Source organism: Conger conger, chromosome 9 (genome assembly GCF_963514075.1).
Source record: "Conger conger chromosome 9, fConCon1.1, whole genome shotgun sequence".
Classification (NCBI taxonomy): domain Eukaryota; kingdom Metazoa; phylum Chordata; class Actinopteri; order Anguilliformes; family Congridae; genus Conger; species Conger conger.
The window spans coordinates 55,908,527-55,926,055 of record NC_083768.1 but is presented as its reverse complement, the minus strand read 5'-3'; the positions used below and the strand labels follow the sequence as shown (position 1 = coordinate 55,926,055).

Here is a 17,529-nt window from a genome sequence, read left to right as displayed (position 1 = left end):
AAATGGGGGAATACCACGTGCAGAAGAACGATATACCTTACAAGGCAGAAAGATAAGATTATGACCTGGCTTCTGTTTTAGGGAAGAGTCCACTTGGTCATTGTGAAACTTGTGAAACAGCTTAAAATATTCTGTCACGTATGGGGCGAAGTAAAATGGCATAAAGGGACTTCCCTTGCATTTTGGGGGGAAGTGTCGGTAAGCACATACCCACATTTTTTTTATCGCAAATAAAGTCTTATAGAATACTTAGAATATTCAAATGTCTTTTGTGTTGAACATGGTTCTTGACACATACTGCTGAAGTAGGAATCCATCCATCCATCCATTATCTGAACCCGCTTATCCTGATCAGGGTCGCAGGGGGGCTGGAGACTATCCCAGCATACATTGGGCGAAAGGCAGGAATACACCCTGGACAGGTCGCCAGTCTATCGCAGGGCACACACACCATTCACTCACACACCCATACCCATACCCATACCTACGGGCAATTTAGACTCTCCAATCAGCCTAACCTGCATGTCTTTGGACTGTGGGAGGAAACCCACGCAGACACGGGGAGAACATGCAAACTCCGCACAGAGAGGCCCCGGCCGACGGAGACTCGAACCCAGGACCTCCTTGCTGTGAGGCGGCAGTGCTACCCACTGCACCATCCGTGCCGCCGCTGAAGTAGGAATGAAATGTAATTTCCGGGACAAATGTCCGATTGTCTCCCCGCTCACGTTCATGAGCAGGACAAGCACGGTGCTGACCCACCGCTTGTCTTCAAAAACACACAGCTCCGCCACCAGCTTCTCCCTGTGGGCCATCGCCAAACTCACACAGAGTTCTTTCTACTTCTTTACGGAGACCCTCTGTCGGTGGTGTGACGTCTGAGAGCTCCCAGACAAGGGAACATTTTGCCTGACAAATAACCCTTGAACCAGACAGAACTTCTGGAACCATCTTTTCTGAGAGCCGTAGTGGACTGTTGTCGTGCCACTTGCAAAATGTAAGGGGGAGATGACGGTAGTTCCCGCTGCAGGTTTTTCAGGGGCACTGTACGTTCGCAGGACGAGATGTTCTGATCGTGGTGGTTTCTGCTGCTCCCTCTGTGAACCCGACCATATTTTTCCTGCGCAAAAAGCCCTTGAAACGCAATAAAGATACTCAGCCACTCAAAAGGTGAACGAGCTGGCTCGGTTGAAGCAGGTGGAGATTGCCTTTGAATGCGATTATTGATTTATTGACTGGGATTCTTCCGCTGAATGTGTAGGCACCTGTTGGCCTTTGCTCTGCTGCTGCTGCTTCAGCGGTGGAGACGTTCAGTGGGCGTCGTTGTGCGCATCGTTCAGCCTGAGGGGTTTTATGTCTCGAATGGAGAGGAGAATTATTACGGCTAAAGAAACCGCATGCCAGTGCAGTCGACCCTTTAATGTGCGAGAGTCACGCCTGATTAGAATGTCCTTAACCGAACATTGTAACATTCTACTCTAACATTCTTAACCGAACATTGTAACATTCTACTCTAACATTCTTAACCGAACATTGTAACATTCTACTCTAACATTCTTAACCGAACATTGTAACATTCTACTCTAACATTCTTAACTGAACATTCTAACATTCGACTGTAACATTCTTTACCGAACATTCTAACATTCTACTGTAACATTCCTGACTGAACATTCTAACATTCTACGGTAGCATTCTAATAGGGAGGCAAAACGGATGTATCGGGGACGATACTTCCGGTACACTGCTCCCTATTTCATTGAGCGGCGAAAGCTAAATATAAGCAAGCTATGTAACGTTGAAGTCTGGATTCAAAGTACGTTTTTCATGGTTTAAATACGTAGCTATATGCTGAATACGATGGGGTTTCTGTGCGTAAAAAGTAATGTTCTGCATTTTTAGATCGCAGAGATTGGCTAAAGCTCAGCCTCCCATAATGCTTTCTCTTTCGTAGTGACCAAATTTCCACAATTGGACCATCCTAATGCTACCGAAAGTGTGCCTGTATTCATTCACCATCCTAATGCCATGATCTGGAACCTTGTAACTTTGTGTTTGTAGAACGATTTAATGCTTCATTTGCTTTGATGAAGTTGTTGTTGTTGCGGTCTATGAAGAACTCCACTAGCATAGCACTTAGCAGTATACCAGAAGTGCCATTCAGTAAGACTTCTGCTTTACCTCCCTATGCTGATGTGAAAATTGAAAGCAGCAATTGATAAATGCCATGGGTAATTGAAAGCAATGGAGTTCTCAAACACAGACTTAGAATTGTCAAGAAAAAAACCGGGAAAAAAACCCCCCTAATCTTCAAAACGGTTAAATGGGGTTAAAAACGAACTCTAAATATTTAATTTTAACAAATAATGCAGGAGTGTAAGGTTTACCGAACCTTGTCGCGATGCTGTCGGGTGATATCGGAGATGGGGAGATGAGCCAAACTTGCGTCTAACAGTTCCGTGTAAGTGATCGCCCGCTGGCGTTCGACAGGAAGTGCTGAACGGGTGTGTGCCTACCTCATCGGCCTTTTGTTGCCAGGGCGATTCAGCCATAACAATACAGAGCTATCAGGTGCAGTGTGTAGGTGAAGTGCCAGCCTTCAGTCAGATAATGCTTCTCTTCAGCGGGAACTGAATCCCGGCTTTTGCCAGTGGTGTTTGTCGCCAAGGGAGACCGACCGGGAGGTGTGTAAGATCCCAGCCTCCCATCCCATCCATCCATAATGCTTTAATTATAATGATTTGTTATTCAGCTGATGCTTTTGATCCAAAGCGACTTACAGTTGATTAGACTAAGCGGGGGACAATCCCCCCCCCCCCCCCCCGGAGCAATGTGGGGTTAAGGACCTCGCTCAAGGGCCCAACAGCTGGGCTGATCTTATCAGGGCTTGAACCACCAACCTTCCATGTGCCAGTTACATATGTACATTAGCCGCTAGGCTACAGGCTGTCTCTATTATGTAACCTGCTTATTTCTGGGCAGGGTCACAGGAGGGGTAGGAGAGGTAGGAGGGGGGGATGGGGGGATGGGGCCGGAGCCTATCCCAGCACACATTGGGTTAGAGGCAGGAATAGGATTCCAATTCATTACAGGGCTCACACAAGCCTTTCACTCACACACAGACACACGCACACACACACACACACACACACACACACACACAAACCATGGACAATTTAGACTCACCTGTTAGCCTTGCCTGCATGTCTTTGGTCTGTGGAAGGAACATGGATACTCCACGCAGAGAGGTCTTGGTCAGGATTTGAACTCTCTTACTGTGAGGCCACAGTGGTATTCAGTGGTAGGCAGTAGTAATGCAAATTATACTCTCAGTTATAGGCAGCAGTAATTCACACCGTTTCATTGCTGATGATTTCACAGCTGCTCGATTTGCAGTCAGTTCACTATGAAAACAAACCCCTGAATTTCTAACTATTAATTGATTTTGAAGGGAAAATATACACACTTTTTACTTGGGGGAATTTGTCCTTTAATAACTCTTTATTTAAATTAAGTTGTGGTAAATTACAAGTGCATTATAAGGTGCCCAGCACCTGAATTACACCTTAATTGTAAGGTTAAAGGGTTTTTCTTTAATTGACAAAATAAGGGGTTCCCACCCAGGGACAAAATTAAGGGGTCTTTATTTTTAATTTAGGGGTATTGCATGGTTTCAGGGGCAAATTAAATGGGAATTTAGCACATTTTAATGACTTCAATTTCGTTGTGATTAGAGACAAGACCAGATGCACAAAAGCTAAGCATTTTAATGCATTGTCCCATTTGGTGATATATGTACATACCCACTGGGGTGGTATCGAATGACGATTGGCTGTTACTTCACCTGGAGGAGGGGGGGCTCCTCTGATTGGTCTACCTGCCGGCTGCCCACGCCAGCTCAGTGGTGGTGGACTGAGGAATAGAAATAAGCAGTGGCTGCCATTGGAATTCAATTCAGTTCAATTCCATTTTAATTCAGTTCAATTGAGCTTTATTTGGTTTAGCAAATACCAGCAAGCGTTGCCAAATGGGATAAAAGACACGTACAAAATGGTGTAAAAAAACCCCACAATGCAAACTTGGTGACAGACTTGGAGATTCTGCCACCACATATTCCTTGATGTTTGCTAGTTTTGCCTGACATTGCTTGACGCTTGTCTGATGTTACCTGAAGCTGCCTAATGTTGCTTGAAGTTGCATGATGTTCTCTGATGTTGGCTGAAGTTGAATGATATTGCCTGACGTTGCCTGATGTTGCCTGATGTTGCTTGACGTTGCTTGACATTGCCTGACGTTGCCTGATGTTGCTTGACGTTTTCTTGACATTGTCTGACGTTACCTGATGTTGCCTGAAGTTGCCTGAAGTTGCCTGATGTAGCTTGACATTGCCTGACATTTGTATGTGTGTGTGTGCATGCTGGGGTGTTTGCTTATGTATATGCTCATTGTGTGTGTGCGTGTGTGCATGCTTCTGTGTGTGTGTGTGCGTGTGTGTGTGTGTGTTCCTTCTTTGCCCCAGATATCCAGGACCAGGCTGGTTCTAAAATGTCCCATTTTGTGCTTAATCCCTGGTACAGGGGCCATTTGCAGATGGTTTTTTTTTTGAGAAGGGGGGTAATCCTCCCAGGACAGAGTCTGCACCCTCATTCCCTGGCTCCGACGCTTTCGCACCTGGAATGGTCTCTCATTCACCCCTCCTCTCCTCCTCCTCTCCTCCTCTCATCTCCCTTCCTCCTCTCTCCTCCCCTCTCCTCCTCCCTCCTCTCCTCTCCTCCTCTCTTCCTCTCTCCTCCCCACTCCTCTCTCTCACCTCTCCTCTCTCCTCCCCACTCCTCTCTCTCACCTCTCCTCCCCTCCTCCCCTCTCCTCCTCCCTCCTCTCCTCCTCCCCTCCCCTCCTCTTCTCCCCTCTCCTCTCACAGCCCGCAGCTCAGACTGAAGGTGGATGGCCCCCCTCTCTGTCTCTGGTGCGTTCTTTAAAAGCAACATAACTGAGTTTGGTGATAGATAACAGACAGCCGTCTGCAGGATAATGGAGACCAGGGAGGTAATGGTGCTGGAGATATCCGCTTCTCCCTTCTCCATTTTAACTACAGGTCATCATTAATGCTGTCTACATAGGGTCTGGCAGGAACTTTTACTAAGAATGTAAATAATAATCGTCATTATGAATTTCGTTCATATAGCACTTTGTAAAAATCAATGATAAGAAGATGAAGAAGATGAAGAAGAAGAAGAATGGTTCTGGTCTCTACACTGCTGTTCCTCTCAGGACAGCAGATTTACCTGGACCTCAGCGCTGTCCACGGGGATCGAATCACCACACCTCATCACATCACCACCACACCACCACCACATCACATCACCACATCACCTCATCACCACCACATCACCTCATCACATCACCACATCACCACAACATCACCACATCACATCACCACATCACCACAACATCACCACATCACATCACCACATCACCACAACATCACCACATCACATCACATCACCACATCACCTCACCACATCACCACATCATCACATCACCACATCACATCACCACCACATCACCTCACCTCATCACATCACCACATCACATCACCACCACATCACCTCACCGCATCACATCACCACCACATCACCTCACCTCATCACATCACCACACCACCACCACAACATCACATCACCACCACATCACCTCACCTCATCACATCACCACACCACCACCACAACATCACATCACCACCACATCACATCATCACATCACCTCATCACATCACATCATCACATCACCTCATCACATTTCCACATCACATCACCACATCACATCACCACCACATCACATCATCACCTCATCACCTCACCTCATCACATCACCACATCACATCATCACATCACCTCATCACCTCACCTCATCACATCACATCATCACCTCACCTCATCACATCACCACACCACATCACCTCATCACCTCACCTCATCACATCACATCACCTCATCACATCACATCACATCATCACATCACATCATCACATCACATCACCTCACATCACAGTGTCTCAGGCTGAGCAGTGGGGCTGGGGCTCCAGGAGGGACTGGGGGCAGGCAGGGACGCAGCGCAGATCATGGGCCTGTCACTCCCCGGGTCCCCCAGTGGTGGAGAGGAATGATAAACAATTCAGAGACAGAGAGATGGCAAGAGACAGAGGGCATGAAGGAGAGGGAGAGGAAAGAGAGGAAAGAGGGATGCACCGGCTTTTCGTGCTGGTCAAGGCTGCCACAGCATCACGTCTGAAATGTATTCAGAATCGATGCAGGATGTGGCAGACAGGACTCTCTTTACCCACAGTGCACCAGGCCCCACAGGTCTTTGAGCCTCTGAAGCCTCTGTGTGAACAGTGTGTGTGTGTGTGTGTGTGTGTGTGTGTGTGTGTGTGTGTGTGTGTGTGTGTGTGTGTGTGTGTGTGTGTGCCTTTGTTTTAGTTTCAGCTCTTGACCTTTTTTAAGGAGCTGGAATGTTTATGGTGAGAGTGGCGTAAAAGGCCAAATACACCCAAGCAGTTTTTTACTTCTAACACGAACCAGGATGGTGCGTTCGATTGACGCGACTGAGCGATAGATTCAGCAGTGACAAAATATCGGCGATTCTAAGAGGAACCTCGGCTCATGCCACTGTCGAATCAGCGGAGCTTTGGTTTTTAAAAGATCAATGTATCGACCGGAACTCCACGGCAAAAACAGGAAGGAACACTAACGAGTCTCTGGTGGCTTTTGTCACAGCTACAGTGAAGTTCCATTTCTTATGCGTCAAAACTCGCATTACGGCCGGAAATATTAGTGACCTTTTCGCTCGTTATAGCCTCTAGCGAAAGCTAAACGGAAAATTCCGTCCGTGTCAAAATGTCCGAGGCATTTGGTTGCCCTTTCGCCGAGTACATTGTGTTTTACCTCCCAGGCTGTCGTCAGGCAACCGGCGTGCGCGAGACGGGACTCGCACCGCGCCGCGTGAACGGAAAGGAAGTAGCCTATATCTCCGAGCCGCTCCTGACCCGAAACGGAATGAGCGACCGTAAACAAATTTAACCTCAATGACACAAGCGATCTCCGCCTTCGCATTAGTTTAATGCCACGTATAAGCCCACAACGTCATGTGGGCTCAGAACGTTTTATTTATTTATTTTATTTTACCGCCGCCAGTTTGTACAGCTGTTTGTTCTGGCAATGTCACAAGAGAGGTCATCGTCTTTTACTGGCCCAGAATGGTCTCTCGCCCTCTCCTTCCCTACTCCCTAACAGGCTGGGATGTCCCATATTTTTGGCCAGAAGTGCCCATTGTCCCACATATAGCGTTTGGTGAATAACTGACCAAATTTGGATTGCTACAGATCGATGACAAATGTGACACAAACGCAATTATTTTGCTAAATTAAACTAAACTAAATTAAACCAGGATTAAAGGGTATTAAATGAACAATATTACACACATGCTCCCCCCCCCGCCCCCACTCCACCCCACATTCTGTTAATAATTTCAGTAGCACCAGCTCAGCATTACTGAATCTGGTCACCTCGGCAACTGTGTTGAGTTCTGTGTTCAGAATGCTGGGGAGGACAACATTCCGGAACGAACCAGAAGAAAAGCACCAGTTCCGTATGGAGGATGCCCAGTATGGGGAACTGTATGGGGAGTGTTTAAATTGCCCTATTCCAGATCATTCTTTCCCCCATTTATACGATTCTTATGGCAGTTTGCAGTTGTCTGGGCTTAGGCAGGCTGAAGAGTGTGGTGTACAGAAATGGAAAATATGAAAAAAATAATCCCTCTCTTTCAGAGCAGACCCTGCTTTTCTTTTCTTTTTTTAAGATGGGTGGCTCCATCGGACTGTGACAGTGACCCAATTCTGCTGGAAACCAAAGAGCAAGAGAGACGTGCTCCCACACACACACACACACACACATACTACTGCACGCAAGCTCACACACGCACGCACACATGCTCACACAGGCACACACACACACATTGACTCTGAAATATAAGCAGGTATTATGCAATCATGAAGACACAACACACTCACAAACGCACACACACACTCACGCACGCACACATAAACACAGACACTCGAACACACACTGCACACATACTCACACACTTATACACACACACTCTGTAACACAAACACACACACACACACACACTCTCTCTCTCTCTCTCTCTCTCTCTCTCTCACGCACACACACACACACACAGCTGTCTCAGACACTCCTTATCTCCTCCAGTCAAGGTCTCCAGCCTTAGTGCATTAGTCACTGCTTCAGCACACCCAAGGAAAAACACCAAATAGTTCCTGGAAAATGTCCCCATTACTCCAAACACCTCCCAGAATTTGCCAGCAAATTCCCCAGAATCCCGAGCACACCTTCACAACCTGCCCACCGCCGCAAAACACACACCTTCTCTTCCTCTTTTCCACACAGCCTCAGCAGAATTCTAATTCAAATTCCATTTCATTGAGAAAAGCTTTAGTTAAGATACAGCCCAAATTAATACACCCCCTCACACACACCCGCACAAGCTCACTCACACAGACACACACGTACGCACACTCACACGCACACAGTCACACACTCCACACACTCACACACACAGACACACAGTCACACACACACATTCTCTCTCTCTCACACACACACACACACACACACACACAGTCACACACACACATTCTCTCACTCACTCACACACACACACACACACACACTCTCTCACACACTCCACACACACACACACACACACACACACTCTCACACACACACACACACACACACACACACTCACACACACACACTCACCCTTATTGAGCGGGAGTGGTGAGGGCCGGGCCCTGTAGTGGAGTGTTCTTGTTTAAGTTTGGCTCAGAGAGCAGTGTGCTTATGAGCGCTGAGTGCCTGTAAACGCTGTTTTGGGCCCTCCGGGGGGAACAGGCAGAGGACACCGTCGCCTTCGGGAGGGATCCCAAGTCGTTTTTTGTCTGAAGCGATTAAGCACCGCCGTAAAGCTTCTGTCCCCTATTCGGCCTTGAAACGCCCCCTCCTGCGCCCCAACCACCAACCACCATCTCCTCCTTCCCCTGTCCGAAACACACCACCCCCTCACGCCTCACCCACCAACCACAATCTCCTCACCCCCCCCACCAGAACACACCACCCCCTCACCCCCCAACCACCAACCACCATCTCCTCACCCTCCCCTACCAGAACACACCACCCCCTCACCCCCCCAACCACCAACCACCATCTCCTCACCCTCCCCTACCAGAACACACCACCCCCTCACCCCCCAACCACCAACCACCATCTCCTCACCCTCCCCCCCCCCCTACCAGAACACATGACCCCCCCTACGCCCCCGCCCACAGTACGCCCCACCACCCCCACCCCCTCCAGGGACTCACCAGATGTTGTTGCTATCTGGTCAGTGGTCCTTGCAAATTTGCTGACAGCAGGGTCCAGGGTCAAATGGAATTTGCTTCTTCCTGGTCCCATTTGTAGCTTAAGGATGAAAAGGACAAAAATATACGGTATATCCTTTTACGTTTGTTTACAGAGGAATTTTCTGGCAAGAGAAAGCTTTTAAAAGCCTCAGAAGGCTTTCTGTGAGACAGACCGACAGAGGGCTCAGTGCTGCTCACTCACTTGGGTCTCCAGTCACCCTTCCATTGACAGCCTACCAATGTGGACTATGGCCTCCATTTTGTGTGGAGTTGTGCTTCAGGGCTATGGCCTCCATTTTGTGTGGAGTTGTGTTTTAGGGCTATGGCCTCTATGTTGTCTGGAGTTGTGCTGTCGAGCTTTGGCCTCTATGTTGTGTGGAGTTGTGCTTTAGGGCTACGGCCTCTATGTTGTGTGGAGTTGTGCTTCAGGGCTATGGCCTCCATTTTGTGTGGAGTTGTGTTTTAGGGCTATGGCCTCTATGTTGTCTGGAGTTGTGCTGTCAAGCTTTGGCCTCTATGTTGTGTGGAGTTGTGCTTTAGGGCTACGGCCTCTGTGTTGTGTGGAGTTGTGCTTTAGGGCTACGGCCTCTGTGTTGTGTGGAGTTGTGCTTTAGGGCTATGGCCTCCATTTTGTGTGGAGTTGTGTTTTAGGGCTATGGCCTCTATGTTGTGTGGAGTTGTGCTTTAGGGCTACGGCCTCTGTGTTGTGTGGAGTTGTGCTTTAGGGCTATGGCCTCTTATGTTGTCTGGAGTTGTGCTTTAGGGCTATGGCCTCTGTGTTGTGTGGAGTTGTGCTTTAGGGCTATGGCCTCTGTGTTGTGTGGAGTTGTGCTTTAGGGCTATGGCCTCTATGTTGTGTGGAGTTGTGCTGTTCGGTCCTGCAGCCTTTGTAGGACGTCAGTTCACAGGCGTAAGGCACTGTCTCTCTCTGCTCCAGTATGAGTGGACTCCGGGATGCTGAAACAAGCGTTTAAGCCAACTGTGCATTTTTCTTTACACATTTTTGAGCCAAGTGCGAATGTGAATTCATTTCTGCCCGTGTTGTTTATCTGTACCTTTGCCAATTGCCATTCATTTCAAACGCTTTCTGGATTAGTTTAAACATCATAGCTGTTAGTTGCGGGGGGGGGGGGGGGGGGGGGGATCCTGGATCTGATTCTAGTGAAATAAAAGTCTCCATCTGGATGCTGACAGGAATTTCTTGTTATTGTACATCTGGATATCCCCTGTACTCCACATTAAAGGACCATTCTGTACCATAGAAGGTATTGAGCGGACAATAAGTCTTCCCCACAGACAGTACTGTGCGGAAGTCTTAGGCACCCGAGACTTTATTACATATATGTTTATTTTTTTTGTGTGTGTTAGCATAAAATAACACATTTCAGACTTCCAAATATTCATTTTCCGAAAGATTTCATTACACTGAGACATTTTTGTCTTTAATTAAAAAATAACATTACTGTAAGCAATTGACTACATTTTGCATAAAAACTTGATCATGGCTGTCTGAGATCAGAAGCAAGGAGTCAACCAAAGTCTGCAGAAGAACTGTGGCAAGTTCTCCAACATGCTTGGAACAACCTCCCTGCTGATTGTCTTATAGAACTGCAGGACAGCGTTGGCTATCTCAGAGAAGTGATGCAGTTTTAATTCCGAAGGGTGGTCACAAAAAAATATTGATTTGATTTAGTTTTGAACTATTCTGCCAAATTATTAAAAAATAATGTAAAATGTATAGTACGTTTATTTATTTCATTGTGTTATTTTTGAAAGAATCGTATCTGTACAGAATGTTATACAGGTGCCTAAGACTTTTGCACAGTACTGTAGATTAAATTATTAACTTCATAAAAATTCCCTTAGTTCAGACATTAATTATGTACTCTTTCCCAAATTATGTACTCTTTCCCAATCCTCAGTCTCCGGTAGTACCTGGCTCATAGGCAGCACTAAATCTTGCCGAGTCAGCTTCAGAGCCTGTTTTTAATGAAGCACCAGCGCTTGTTTTTAATGAAATGGCTGAAAGAACACTTTGCCGTGGTCGCTGTCGTTGTCAGGGACATGGGGCGGACTGACGGAGGCGGGATGACTGAGGCCGCAGGTCACTGGGCATGAGAGAATAGGTGAGTCATCACAGGCCCTGTCTTCTCCCCAGCCTCTCCTGTTTCTCCGCCCCGGCTGCAGGTGTGTGTGTGTGTGTGTGTGTGTGTGTGAGTGTGTGTATGTGGTGTGTGAGTGTGGTGTGTGAGTGTGTGTGTGTGAGTGAGTGTGAGTGTGAGTGTGAGTGTGTAGTGTGTGTGTGTGTGTGTGAGTGTGTGTGTGAGTGAGTGTGTGAGTGTGAGTGTGTGAGTGTGTAGTGCGTGTGGTGTGTGAGTGTGTATGTGTGAGTGTGTGAGTGTGTGTGAGTGTGTAGTGTGTGTGTGGTGTGTGAGTGTGTGTGTGTGTGTATGTGTGTGTGTGAGTGTGTGAGTGTGGCGTGTGAGTGTGTGTGTGTGAGTGTGTATGTGTGTGTGAGTGTGTGTGTGTGTGCGTTTCCTCACCCCAACCCCTCAACCTACATGTGACTCATACACTCATCTCTTTCTCTCTGTTTATCTCTCTCCATCTCTCCTTCTGATTCTCTTTCTCTCTTGCTCTCCCACTTTTCTCAATTCATATCTTCATTTCTATTCTAATATCTCTCCCCTTCTCTCCCTTTTCCTTTTGTCTATCAATTTCCCTATCCCCCTGCACCCTCCCTCTCTCCCTCTCTCCCTCTCTCTCTCTCGGTATGTATGTTCAATTCCAAGGGCTTCATTGGCACAAATATCACATAATAGTTATAGTGTTGCGGAAGCACATTACAGCATGCAGTAATCAATCAACCTTTTCTCATGCAGCACATTTCATCCATAACAGGGAATGACACAGAATATCTACCACATTTTGCACTGAGGTTCGTATACAAAGTTCTGGTAAAGTGGAAGAGAAATGCAAAATGTCAGGTGTCAGTCTGTCTCGGTGGCTCTCTCTCTCTCTCTCTCTCTCTCTCATGCTCTGACTCTGTTCATCCCTTTCTCAATATCTGTCAGACGGAGGAAAGGCAGAAGTAATGAAGTGAGATTTGAGAGGAACTTTTCCCTCTGGTGGTTCTGCTGCCTGGTTTTTCGCTGTCTGTCTGTCTGTCTCCATTCCTCTCTTCCTCTGTTTATCTATTTTACTCTTCCTCTCTCGATTTCTCTCTTTCCTCTGTTCTCTTTCTCAGTGTTACTCTCTCTCTTCTCTGTCTCTTACACATAACCTCTCCCTCTCTCCCTATCTATCACAACTGTTGTGCGAGAGAGAGAGCGAGAGAGAGAGAGAGAGACCGACAGAAAGGTTGAACATTATCGGCGTTAACTAATGATCCCCCCCCCCAAATCGATTAGTCAATGTTATTGCTTCTTGTCAAGGCCAATTCTAATGCCACAAGATATTGTGCGAGTCTAAGTCTAAATTACATAATATATAATAACAATTGTGCATCGTCTGAGTTTTTGTATAGTTTCCACTCACAGAAAAGGCAGAAAAAGGCTTTAAAATGCGCCCGCTTGCTTATCAAGGACAGTCGCTTTAGCAATCAGTGCTAAAATGCCGTTGTAATTGGTCGTTCATTATAATATCCATTCGATATGAAAAACCGGGGGCGGATTTATGACTTTGGGTATTTCATGCGCTTGTTTTGCCCCCCCCGTGCAGGCGGGACCCGTGATGTTTGTGGAGGCCGTCGTCCGATGGGGGGCGTGGAGCACCCTGCTCCTCTGGGTGGGCGTGTCCACGGGCGGCTCCCTGGCCAGCTCCTCCCCCTGGCCCTGCCCCCAGCGCTGTGACTGCCAGCAGGAGCGTCTGGAGGTGAACTGCTCCGCCCGGCACCTCTCCTCCGCCCCCGAGGGCTTCCCCCGCGACGCCCTGCGGCTCGACCTCTCCCGAAACCGGCTCAAGTCCCTGTCCCGGCGGCAGTTCGCCGGCCTGTCCGTGCTCCGGGAGCTGGACCTCAGCCACAACGTCCTGTCCGTGCTGGAGGTGGAGGCCTTCCAGGGCCTTCTGAGCCTCCAGACCCTCCACCTGAGGGGCAACCGCCTCAAAATCATCCCCGTCGGGGTGTTCTCGGGCCTGCCCGGCCTCCGGCTGCTGGACCTGTCCCAGAACGAGATCCTGGTCTTCCTGGATTTCACCTTCCGGGAGCTGGGCAGCCTGCGGAGGCTGGAGGCCGGGGAGAACGACCTGGTCTTCATCTCGCCCCGGGCGTTCGTGGGCCTGCCCGCCCTCACCGAGCTCAACCTGGACCGCTGCAATCTGACCTCCGTCCCCACGGAGGCGCTGTCCCAGCTGCAGGGCCTCTCCTGGCTCCGCTTCCGCAGGCTGAGCCTCAGCTCCCTGCCCAACAACTCGTTCCGGAGGCTGGCGCGCCTGCGGGAGCTGACCGTAGCCCAGTGCACCTCGCTGGACACCCTGGCCCCCAACAGCTTGCTCGGGCTCAACCTCACCTCCCTCACCATCACCGGCTGCAACCTCACCTCGGTCCCCTACGCGCCCGTACACCACCTGGTCTACCTGCGGTACCTGGACCTCTCCCACAACCCCATCTCCGCCGTGCGGGCCCACCTGCTGGGGGACCTCCTCCGGCTGCAGGAGCTGCACCTGGTGGGGACGGGGCTCCTGCGGGTGGAGCCCGGGGCCTTCCGGGGCCTGGCCCACTTCCGGCTCCTCAACGTCTCGTCCAACCGGCTGGCCACCCTGGAGGAGGGCGCCTTCCACTCGGTGGGCAACCTGGACGTCCTGAGGCTGGACAGGAACCCGCTGGCGTGCGACTGCCGCCTGCTGTGGGTGGTCCGTCGCCGGGTCCGCCTGGACTTCGACGGGCGCCCGCCCGCCTGCCACACCCCCGTCCGGGCGCAGGGGCGCGAGTTCCGCGGCTTCTCCGAGGCCGAGCTCCCGGGCCTCTTCACCTGCAGGCCGGCGCGGATCCTCAACCGCAAGCCCCAGGAGGTGAGGGTGGAGGAGGGCCACACGGTGCTGTTCTCCTGCAAGGCCGATGGGGACCCCGTCCCCGACATCTCCTGGCTGACCCCCCAGATGGTCCCGCTCGCCCCGGCCGGGCGCATCCGGGTGCTGCCCAACGGGACGCTGGAGGTGCGCTACGCCCAGGTGCAGGACAGCGGCACCTACCTGTGCGTGGCCTCCAACGCCGCCGGCAACCAGAGCTTCTCCGTCGGCCTGCACGTGCGCGGCTTCTCCTCCTCGTCCGCCGCGTCCCGCAACCGCACCGCGCACTTCTTCTCCGAGGGCTGGGCCCCTCCCCCGCCGGCGGGGTACCCCGCCCCCGCCCACGGCAACGGCTCCCTGGCGCCGCCGCCGTTCCCCTTCGACGCCAAGACGCTGGTGATCGCCGTGACGATGGGCTTCCTGTCCTTCCTGAGCTCGGTGGTCATCTGCTTCGTCTTCATGTTCTTCTGGAGCCAGAGCAAAGGGCAGCTCAAGCACACGGCCACCATCGACTTCGTGCCCCGCCCCGCGGGCGGCGGGGCAGCCCGGCACGGGGGCGACCGCTTCGAGACCGGGAGGTTCACCATGAAGCTCATCTGAGAACGCGATTGGGCGGAAGGGGGCGATGGGGGCCTATACCCTCCCCCAGGTTGGTGATGTGGTCCAAGCTACTGCAGTAAAGCCAGGAGGCCCCCCCCCCCCCAAGCAACAGGGTGGAGTCTTGGTTAATCGGTTCGGCGATGTAGGTGGTGAACGCTCCTCAACTGACGTGTGTGGCACAGATTGAGAGATCCTGTTATTGCTGAGCTGTGTCACCAGAGCTGTCTGCTCTCGGGAGTTATAAACTCGGCCTCTTGGGGTTTTTTTACATGGACATTTCACTGTGGCGCTGTGTACATTGTAAGTCACACAGCTGCACAACACTGGAGGTTTGTACACTATTATATTGCCATATTTGACATTTCGTAGATGCACTTATACAAAGCGACTGTATTTATGATTTTTTTTACATTATTTTATGTATTTATTTATTTTTACATACAATGCATTTATACAGCTTGGTCAACATAGAACATCAAGGTATTAAATGGCCTTTCAGCAAAAAAACAGTCCTGCCAGCCGCCATTTGTGAAAGATGAGGTGATTGCCTTACTGTGTATAACTGAAAGAAGCATTCGCCACTGGCAAAAACGGCAACGTAAAAAAAATGTCAAGCGATTACAAATGTGATAATTGATCAGGATGATTATCATGAAGCAATTTTCTATCATTAAATAAATGGGTATATACGATTGAACTGTAATGGTATATACTCCTACATGCATAGACCAGGTTAACGGAAATGACATCGTGCACCTCTCTCTGTTTTGCCACAGCATTTGTGGAAGAACTCCTGCGTTTGGACAAATAAAAAACGCTTGTATTACATCCTTGCTGTGTTTTTCTGTGGTCTTTTTCGGAATAAGGTCCTTACGGAGACCGACTACTTCGCGCGAGTGTGATAATATTTTACGGTCGGTTTAATACAAAACACAACCGCCCCCATATGTCACGTGCTCGGGCGTTCCTGAGGCCACTATCATTTATTTTTGTTAAGAAAGTGAAGTTAATAGACTGTCTTCCTCAGCCATTAGTCAAATCAGCTAATGTTCAACCTTTCCATCTCTCTCTCCCTCTCTCTCGCCGGCCAGCATAACCCAGAAAAAATTATAATCACGTGTATGACCAGGGATTTAAACCCATTTGGATTACCTCTGTGAGCGTTTCAACCCCCCTCGCTATACGGGCCTGTCTGGATCACAGTCCCGCTTCACATCATCCGTTGAACGCCAGCCCAGGCCCCCAGAGCTTGGAACACGAAAATCTGAGGGCTTTTAAATATTTAGCTTTTTAAAAATTTATTTATTTATTCATATTAACATTTTATTACACGATTTCACACTGCCACCCTGCGGAAATGGCAAACCGTCTTTTTTAACAACGCGATTTTCATTGTCAGATACTCCTGGCTCTGTTGTTAAGTTGTTTGTTCTTTCCCCGTCTGTTTTGCTTTGCCTAGTCTGATTTTGAAGATTGGAATTGTCATTATACATAGCAGATTACAGAGGGGAAAAAAGAGGACAGCTTGTATGTTTACTGACATGTTGAATGTAACTATTATTAGAATCGGACGGAAGGGAAAGGGAGTTAGCGACAGATTGTAAACAGTTCGAGACGCGATGCCAATCACTTGGGCTGACTTTCCGCATAATAATATAATGCGTTGAGTGTGTTATTAAGGCCTGGGCGCGCTCTTTGCCGAATCCTCTTTTGTTAATGGAACTCTGTGGGAAATCTTTTCCGGGCGCTTTTTGAATGTTGATGTCTCTTCCTTACGAGGAGCTGCCTCCTGTACTTTTCGATTTGATTGGCGTTAACAAATCGATTCGATTAGTCAATGTTTTCGTTGCTCCTTGTCCAGGCCAATTCTAATGCCACGAGATACATTCTATCATTTAGACTTAGACCAATACGGTATCAAAACAATTGTGCATCATCTGAGTTTTCGTGTAGTTTCCACTCACAGAAAAGGGCTTTAAAATGCGCCCCCTTGCTTACCAAGGACAGTCACCTTGGCAATCAGTGCTAAAATGTCGTTGTAATTGGTCGTTTATTACAATATCCATTCGATATGGAAAAACTGGGAGGGATTTATGATTTTTTTATGCATTTGTTTTGCCTCCCATTTTAATCCAATCGCTTATTTCATGAGTAGGTCTCGAAAACAGTCTTGAAAACAGTCTATAATCATTAGATCACGTTTACGTATGTCTCAGTGTCCTAGTGTTGCCAAGTTCAGTACCATAGACAGCTACCGCCACGAAGACGGGGTCATTCCAGACAACAACTCCCGAGGTTCGCCGTCCGGTCACACGCGTCTCGTCAACACTCTTCACCTCAGACTCTCCTGACAGCTTCCATAGGCACCATCTCCCACAATGCACCAGAACACGACCTGCTCGCGACCTGCTGCAATTTCCCTGTATTTTAATTCA

The 17,529-nt window shown here is 49.0% G+C and overlaps 1 protein-coding gene across 1 annotated transcript; it reads left to right on the top strand.

Annotated features, from left to right (window-relative positions):
• The first annotated feature begins 13,219 nt into the window (after positions 1-13,219).
• On the top strand, positions 13,220-15,922 carry LOC133137823 (leucine-rich repeat and immunoglobulin-like domain-containing nogo receptor-interacting protein 1). The gene has a single exon (XM_061256192.1). It carries the CDS (start codon positions 13,220-13,222, stop codon positions 15,092-15,094), a length of 1,875 nt encoding a protein of 624 aa, XP_061112176.1. The 3' UTR covers positions 15,095-15,922.
• Positions 15,923-17,529: the final 1,607 nt, after the last annotated feature.

What these genes read in the sequence shown, in the direction of transcription:
- LOC133137823 (XM_061256192.1), top strand. Translation starts at nt 13,220, where the DNA reads ATGTTTGTGGAGGCCGTCGTCCGATGGGGGGCGTGGAGCACCCTGCTC.